At 40.0% G+C, this 9,129-nt stretch overlaps 1 protein-coding gene across 1 annotated transcript in view; it reads left to right on the forward strand.

Annotated features, from left to right (window-relative positions):
• CBL (Cbl proto-oncogene, E3 ubiquitin protein ligase) overlaps nucleotides 1-9,129 on the forward strand; it is a 104,392-nt gene that overhangs the window by 70,389 nt on the left and 24,874 nt on the right. Inside the window, exons 3-6 of the mRNA XM_011927045.1 lie at nucleotides 3,524-3,670; nucleotides 5,678-5,834; nucleotides 6,640-6,761; nucleotides 7,743-7,880. Coding sequence (XP_011782435.1) covers nucleotides 3,524-3,670; nucleotides 5,678-5,834; nucleotides 6,640-6,761; nucleotides 7,743-7,880 — 564 coding nt within the window. The remainder of the gene's footprint in view (nucleotides 1-3,523; nucleotides 3,671-5,677; nucleotides 5,835-6,639; nucleotides 6,762-7,742; nucleotides 7,881-9,129) is intronic.

Here is a 9,129-nt window from a genome sequence, read left to right on the forward strand (position 1 = left end):
ATTTGGCTAGAACATACTAGTGAAGAACTCAGAAGTTAGTTAGAAAGATAGGTTAGATCCAGGTCAATGGAAAGCCTTAAAATCCAAGCTGAGTTTGGATTTTATCCCACTGGCTGTGAAAATTGATTGTTTATTTTTTCCCTTCATCAAAAGGCAGTTAAATGTCGTAAGGATTGTACGTGCATAGGAAGAGACGCTGAAGACCAAGACCGGAATTTTAATTTTAATTATTACCAAGGAGTTTACATTAGGCCAGTACCACATAAATCGAAGGTAGGAATGACCACAGATTGGCAACAAATTGACTAATCAGATATGGAGAACAAGGTAAATGAAAGAAGCTAAGAAGATTCTTCAGGTTTTGAACCTGTGGGAAGTAAGATGGTGTTGTCATTAAATACAGAAGTAAAGAACACGAAGAAAGAGCAGATTTAAGAAAGATTAGTTTAATTCTGAACATGTTGCTTTGAGGTGCTAGCATTCGAGTGGAGGAAAAATGTGGTAGAGTAGATAGTTGGAAAAACTACCAAGGCCTAAGATTTGGGCATTGTTTGCTAAGTAGCTTTTAAAGCCCTAAGATTGCAAAGGAAGAGAAGAGAGTACACAGAAAGAACTGAAAATAGCAGAGAACAAATTCTTGGGAAATACCGCTGATGGGGGAGGCCGGGCGCGGTGGCTCAAGCCTGTAATCCCAGCACTTTGGGAGGCCGAGATGGGCGGATCACGAGGTCAGGAGATCGAGACCGTCCTGGCTAACACGGTGAAACCCTGTCTCTACTAAAAAATACAAAAAAACTAGCCGGGCGAGGTGGCGGGCGCCTGTAGTCCCAGCTACTCAGGAGGCTGAGGCAGGAGAATAGCGTAAACCCGGGAGGCGGAGCTTGCAGTGAGCTGAGATCCGGCCACTGCACTCCAGCCCGGGTGACAGAGCAAGACTCTGTCTCAAAAAAAAAAAAGATGATGGGGGAGAAAAGCCAAGAAACAACAAAAGGAAGTAGGAGAACCAAGAGAAGACAATACTGCAAAACCCAAGGAAAGATGTTCAGGAAGAAGTAAAATTCAAACCTATTTGCTTCAGAAAGAGCTCTGGTATAACCTCAGAAGTGTGACACATATTTATTTTTTCTGTCATCTCATTCATTGTTCCGCTATACTGTTTAGCGTAGTTCTTCACTCACACAGTAGGTTCTCAGTAATCTAGTGGAAGGATTACTGCTTGACAGAATGTTAGGTAGATGTCTACATCTGAGCCTCAAGCTGCTGATTGTGCAGTCTAGGGTCCTGCTGAACACTGGAAAGCAAATTCATTGGGATTAACTTGTGCTTTGCAGGGTTTCTTTCAAGTTACCTATTTCATATTCCATTTGTGATATATTCTTGATCTTGTCTATTTTCTCTTTGGTAAATGATAGAAGTTCTATTAAACAATAATCAAAGGATCTCAAATTGCTAGGAAAAAAACCAGTTAATGGACTTTAAAGATTGGATAAGTGCTTAAAAAAAAAAAAAAAAGAGACTGAGTCTCACTCTGTCGCCCAGGCTGGAGTGCAGTGGCGTGATCTTAACTCACTGCAGCCTCTACCTCAGCTTCTTGAGTAGCTGGGATTACAGGCATGCACCACCACCATGCCCCACTAATTTTTGTATTTTTAGTAGAAATGGCCAGGCTAGTCTCAAACTCCTGACCTCAGGTGAGGTCCTCCGCCTCGACCTCCCAAAATTTTGGGATTACAGGCGTGAACCACCACACCTGGCCAAAAAAAGATTTCAATAGCATTTTTCGAACAAGTCATGGATATAGAGACTTGGATAATTTGGTGCTGCATTTTATCCACGAAAGACAAAGATAGGACACTGATGGTGACCTTCCAGTATAGCATTAAGAAAAATCGATTCCTAGTAGAAGATTGTTAGGCAATCAGTAATTGATCACGATTTGACTTGAATTTTTATAGTACATTTGTATAACAAGAATAAACTTTTGAATACATAAATACAAATTATCGGGACAAGGAAAAATAGACACATGTATTCAGTAGCTTGTTCAGTGTAATAGTATCTATATCATGTGTATCCTGTTTTTTTTTTTTTTTTTTTTGAGATGGAGTCTTGCTCTGTCGTCCAGGCTGGAGGGCAGTGACACAGTCTCAGCTCACTGCAACTTCCGCCTCCCGGGTTCAAGGGATTCTCCTGCCTCAGCCCTCCCAAGTAGTTGAGATTATAGGCACACACCACCATGCCCAGCTAATTTTTGTATTTTTTAGTAGAGACAGGGTTTCACCATGTTTGCCAGGCTGGTCTTGAACTCCTGACGCAAGTGATCCGCCTGCCTCAGCCTCCTATAGTGCTGGGGTTACAGGCGTGAGGCACCACTCCTGGCCTGTGTGACATCTTTATAATCATATCCATTAAACAGGTTATGAGAACAAAATGAACTAATTGTTAACAGTAGCATATGCACTATGTAGAAATTTTTGTGTGGTTTGGATGTTAGCATCTCATTTTTGGTAAAGGAAGAGGAGTTTGGGTAAAATTTATCTCTTTAAGGTCTGATTTAGTGAAAGAAAACATTTATTAGGTGTGGATACTTAAAAAGTTCTTTTTATTAAGACTGTCTTTTATTTAGATATGTTATATGATGATAAATATACTTGATAAATACACCTGCAAAGCAGGAAATAATACATTGGTTTCCTATCATTTTTTTCTTTTGTGATAGAGTGATGATTATTTGTTGAATTCTCTTACCTGTCATCCTTAAAAAGTGAATTTGTCCATGTTCGTGCTTAGCTATTAAGCTTTATTAATTCAAGATTAAAGCTTTAAAATATATGACTAAAGTTTTTATCTTGTTTACTTCATATCTGTTTGAATGGAGAAGATAAAAGTGGAGACAGTGAATGCAACAGTATTTCTTCCATTGTATTTGCATCTTTCGTATGATCTTTTTTTTTTTTTTTTTTTGAGACGGAGTCTCGCTCTGCCGCCCAGGCTGGAGTGCAGTGGCCGGATCTCAGCTCACTGCAAGCTCCGCCTCCTGGGTTTACGCCATTCTCCTGCCTCAGCCTCCCGAGTAGCTGGGACTACAGGCGCCCGCCACGTCGCCTGGCTAGTTTTTTGTATTTTTTAGTAGAGACGGGGTTTCACTGTGTTAGCCAGGATGGTCTCGATCTCCTGACCTCGTGATCCGCCCGTCTCGGCCTCCCAAAGTGCTGGGATTACAGGCTTGAGCCACCGCGCCCGGCCTCGTATGATCTTAGAACAAAAAGTTTCTAAAACCCTACTTTAAACAAAGACAACAATATCACTGAATATGTAAAAATATTCTCAACAGCGCATTTCTTTTCCCTTCTCTACTTTTTTATATCCTTGAATAATACTGGCCAGAAAGAATATTTGAAGAGGTTCTTTCTAAATGTATTTTAATATTCATGTTAATTATACATCTTGTATGGTGAATTTGGTGCATTTAAAATAAAAATAATTTTTTGTGTTTAATTATTGCACTTCTGATCATTTGTAGGCGAAACCTAACCAAACTGTCCCTCATCTTCAGCCACATGCTGGCAGAGCTAAAAGGAATCTTTCCAAGTGGACTCTTTCAAGGAGACACGTTTCGGATTACTAAAGCAGATGCTGCAGAATTTTGGAGAAAAGCTTTTGGGGAAAAGTAAGTCTCAATAATGAATTTGAACTATGAATAACTAAAGCTTACGAGTTTTTTCTTTACGTTTTTACTATTGAAATATTTAAAATTCAGGAACTCTCTGAGAAAATATATGTGTATGTATTTCCTAGCTGTGGTTAAATATTTGGTTAAGTTTTTGGTTAAATATTTGGTTAAGTTTTGCCCTGTTCATTTTTTTTTTTTTAAGAAATAATTTTGCAGATCAAGCTCTTTGAATGGTCTTCCCTTTCTCTCCACATCCATTGTGCGCTTTTTTTTTTTTTGAATATGGAATCTCACTCTGTCACCCAGGCTGGAGTGCAGTGGAGCAATCTCCGCTCACTGCAAACTCTGCCTCCTGGGTTCACGCCATTCTCCTGCTTCAGCCTCCTGAGTAGCTGGGACTACAGGTGCCCACCACCATGCCCGGCTAATTTTTTGCATTTATAGTAGAGAGTTTCACCGTGTTAGCCAGGATGGGCTTGATCTTCTGACCTTGTGATCCGCCCACCTTGGCCTCCCAAAGCGCTGGGATTATAGGCTTGAGCCGCTGCGCCCAGCCCCATTCTGCTCTTAATGGACATACATATTTCATATTATTTGCTATCAGCAGTGAACAATATCTAAGTTGTCTTCACATGCAAGAAATTGTCTTTATTTACGTACATAGGAGTGGAATTACTAAGTCTGGGGTTTTACTTCTTTTGCTTTGCTGCTGAGTATTGTCAAATTTCTTTCCGAAATAGTTGTACCAGTTCATATTTTACAGTAGCCCCACAATTTAGCTAACACTGGTGATGTGAATTAGTGTAATATTTTGCTTTATATTCCTTGATGAGAAGGGAGATTGAGCTGCTTCTCACCTTTATGACCAGTCAAGATTCTTATTCTGACTTGCCTGTTCCTATTTCTGATTTGCCCATTTTCTTATTGAGTGGTTTATCTTTTTCTTATTATAGGTTACTAGTTCTTTGTTAATTACTTACATTACAAATATCTTGTCCCAGGCTGTGGTTTACCTTTTCCATTTTGCTGTATTGTCTATATATATTATATAGGTTGATTTATGAGTCAAGCTTGTTTTTAAGTATAAATATCAATATTTTGGGTTTTGTCGTGTTATTTTTTTTCTTTTTTGAGACAGGATGTCACTCTGTTACCCAGTCTGGTGTGCAGTGGTACAATCAATCATAGCTCACTGCAACCTTGAACTCTTGGACTCAAGCAGTTCTCCCAAGTAGCTGGGACTACATGTGTGTGCTGCCAGGCCCAGCTAATTTGCAGAGACAGGATTTTGCTGTGTTATCCAGGCTGGTCTTGAGCTTCTGGCCTCAAATAATCCTTACCCCTGGCCTCTCAAAGTACTAGGATTACAAACATGAGCCACTGTGCTAGGCCCAAGTTTCTCTTTAAAGGCCTTTACTTTTGGCCAGGCACAGTGGCTCACTCCTGTAGTTCCAGCACTTTAGGAGGCCAAGACAGGAGGATTGCTTGAGGCCAGAAGTTTGAGACTACCACCCTGGATGACATTACAAGACCCGGTCTTTATTTGTAGATTATTTTTTCTTTTTCTTTCCTTTTTTTAGCAACAAGGTTTCACTCTGTTGCCCAGGCTGTAGTGCAGTGGCCTGATCTTGCCTCACTTGCAACCTCCGCCTCCAAAGTTCAAGAGATTTTCCCACCTCAGCCTCCAGAGTAGCTGGAACTAATTAATTAGTCCGGCTAATTTTGTTTGTTTTTGTGGAGACAAGGTTTCACCATATTGCCCAGGCTGGGCTCAAGCAATCTGCCCACTCTGGCCTCCCAAAGTGCTGGGCCTCCCAAAGGCATGTGCTGCGGTGCCTGGCCCCCTTCTTTCTATATTAAAGAAGCTGACCTGTATTTTGAATTAAAAGAGGATTGAAATTGGTATTGAGAGCTTAATGTGGCTGTCTTTCCTTTGCTTGATTATGGCGATGCCTGGAATTATCTGTTATTTCACTTTGTGTCTCCTCTCGACCCCCATCCCAGGACAATAGTCCCTTGGAAGAGCTTTCGACAGGCTCTACATGAAGTGCATCCCATCAGTTCTGGGCTGGAGGCCATGGCTCTGAAATCCACTATTGATCTGACCTGCAATGATTATATTTCAGTTTTTGAATTTGACATCTTTACCCGACTCTTTCAGGTAGGATGCTAAAAAAGTTGACTAAACTGGTTACTGCTACTTTTCTGAAGAGAAAACTTTAAAAAAAAAAAAAAAATGGGTTTTTTGTCTGTATGAAAGTGTTTAATTCATTTTAGGAACTATGCCAAAAAAAGATTAAAACTACCTCGTATTAAAAATATATGTGTGTATATATATAATGAAAATGACAGCTATACTACCTGCTTTCTTCTCTTCACATCTTTCCTTGTTATTGAATATTTTTCTTTTGTATCATTTTAATGTTTGTAGAATGGCCAGAATATGGATATATTAGTTTTCTGATATTAGATATTTGTGTATGTTTGCAACTTTTTCTCCTGTTTTATCAAAATTGACTGTTAATATTGAGATGTTTAGATACTTCAAAAACAACTCCTTTCTTTTTCTCTAAAAATAATGCTTTCTCTGGTGTTGTCTATGCCAATTTGCATACATATTTATTTGAAACTTATTAGTTGCACCTGTAGGCCCTATCCTGGTTTTCAGTTTGTTGTTGTTCAACCCCACTACTGTTAATTAGAGCTGCTTTACAAATTCTAGAATTTTCATTTTGTATTAAGTTTCTCCCTATAAGCATATATTCTTTTCTTCATAGCTTTTCAGAGTTTTTAATCTCCCAAACACATGTGTCTTCCCTCTGAGTGATGGTATAATTAAAAATTTCTGACAATGAATTAAGAGTTGGTGGGGGTGTTTTTTTTTGTTTGTTTGTTTGTTTCTCGTTGCTGTCTGAGTTGGTTGTACATCTGATCTGAATAGTCTGTGATTGATCTCGTTTCTTTAGCCCTGGTCCTCTTTGCTCAGGAATTGGAACAGCCTTGCTGTAACTCATCCTGGCTACATGGCTTTTTTGACGTATGACGAAGTGAAAGCTCGGCTCCAGAAATTCATTCACAAACCTGGCAGGTCAGTGCAATGAAGCAAAAAGGTTTATTCTTCTAATTTTTGTTATCTTGAGACTTCTGCTAGTATAGAAGAAACATGGCCTTTATTAGTTTCGCAATAGCCGAGATTCTGCAGTAGGAATGATACCTATTTATCAGATGTATTGACTTAATTCAGATCCTATAATTTGACAGATGTTTTCAGGCCACTTAAGAATTGAGTTTATGGCCGGGCACAGTGGCTCACACTTGTAATCCCAGCACTTTGGGAGGCCGAGGCGGGCAGATCACGAGATCAGGAGTTTGAGACCAGCCTGGCCAATGTGGTAAAACCCTGTCTCTACTAAAAATACAAAAATTATCCAGGCGTGGTGCAGGTGCCTGTAATCCCACCTACTCAGGAGGCTGAGGCAGGAGAATCACTTGAACCTGGGAGGTAGAGGTTGCAGTGAGCCGAGATCATGCCATTGCACTCTAGCCTAGGCAACAAGAGTGGAACCCCGTCTCAAAACCAACAAAAACAAAAAAGAATTGAGTTTATGTGTCTTTTGCTTCTGGTGTGGAGTCATGGAGGAAGTTATTCTCTTTTTAAAAATATTTTCGGCCGGGCGCGGTGGCTCAAGCCTGTGATCCCAGCACTTTGGGAGGCCGAGACGGGCGGATCACAAGGTCAGGAGATCGAGACCATCCTAGCTAACCCGGTGAAACCCCGTGTCTACTAAAAAATACAAAAAACTAGCCGGGCGAGGTGGCGGGCGCCTGTAGTCCCAGCTACTCGGGAGGCTGAGGCAGGAGAATCACTTGAATTCAGGAGGTGGAGGCTGCAGTGAGCCAAGATCGTGCCATTGCACTCCAGCCTGGGTGACAGAGCCAGACTCTTGTCTTCTTTAAAAAAAAAAAAATTATTCTTGACGGTCCTTTTGATTTTTGTCTGTATCTTGCCTTGCCTTCCACCCTAATACCAGCATAATCTACTAAAGCTTCTGTTTATCTCTGTTCATAGTTACATCTTCCGGCTGAGCTGTACTCGTCTGGGTCAGTGGGCTATTGGGTATGTTACTGCCGATGGGAACATTCTCCAGACAATCCCTCACAATAAACCTCTCTTCCAAGCACTGATTGATGGCTTCAGGGAAGGCTTGTGAGTACCTACTGCATACCATCTGTGAGAGTCTAGGAACTTAGGGGCTGTAAAACATCATCATTAATGACTTTATTCCAGGTTTCTTAAACTACAGACTAAGATTCAGGAAAATATTAACAGATGATACTGATTTGACCTTCAGGTCCTGGAAGACTTGTTTTTCTTTTTTAGGGATTCCATGAGTGAAATTATTCTCGACCGCTTCAGTTATTACCATAAATAAACTTTTATCTTTTTTTTTTTCCAAATGTTAACTTATTTTCAAGCCTATTTTGGGTTTTAAAATATACCAATTAGTAGGAAATTTGACCAGTTATTTAGTCGGCATTCAAGTGATTCAGTGTTCCTAATGGCCATAGGCCTTGGTGGCCTTCATCTGCTTTCATCCTCACTTCATTTTTATTCAGCAGCATTTCTTCAGGCCTTGGGCTTTTGTAACCTATGCTGGTATTTATAACTAAGTCCTTATTTATTCCAGAATTGCTATTCCTTTGAGAATTCAAATTGATTATCAGTTGGTAAACACTTAAAAATACTAACAGTTGACCAGGTGGTAGAAAACTAGCTTGTGTTTTAAAGTGATTAGGAAAATACATTTTGTATTATACATTATCTTTTACTTATGATAGCATTGGGTCTGAAAGAAGTGCTGTCCCAAATGTCAGAACAGTTTGATGCTAGAAACTGGATCTCCCTGGTAGATGATCTCAGTGGCTTAATTTGCATCTTGTTACATTGCTTTTAAATTAGTGTCTCTCATTTTCTTAAACCTGTAAATAAAGATATTTCAGGTCTTTGATCAAAAGCAAATGCAGTTTAAATTAAGAATTTAGGCTGGGCTCAGTGGCTCACACCTGTGATCCCAGCACCTTGGGAGGCTAAGACGGGCGAATCACCTGAGGTCAGGAGTTCAAGACCAGCCTGGCCAACATGGCAAAACCCTGTTGCTACTAAAAGTACAAGAAATTAGCCAGACGTGGTGGCAGGTGCCTGTAATCACAGCTACTTGGGAGGCTGAGGCAGGAGAATCACTTGAACCCGGGAGGTGGAGGTTGCAGTGAACCAAGATCACTCACTGCAACCTCAGAAAAAATAAAAAGAATCTGTCTCAAAAAAAAAAAAAAAAAAGAATTTCTGTCTGGTGATTTCTGTCCAGAATTGCTATTCCTTTGAGAATTCAAATTGATTATCAGTTGGTAAACACTTAAAAATACTAACAGTTGACCAGGTGGTAGAAAACTAGCTT

The sequence above is a fragment of the Colobus angolensis genome, unplaced genomic scaffold, assembly GCF_000951035.1.
Source record: "Colobus angolensis palliatus isolate OR3802 unplaced genomic scaffold, Cang.pa_1.0 Scaffold7, whole genome shotgun sequence".
NCBI lineage: Eukaryota > Metazoa > Chordata > Mammalia > Primates > Cercopithecidae > Colobus > Colobus angolensis.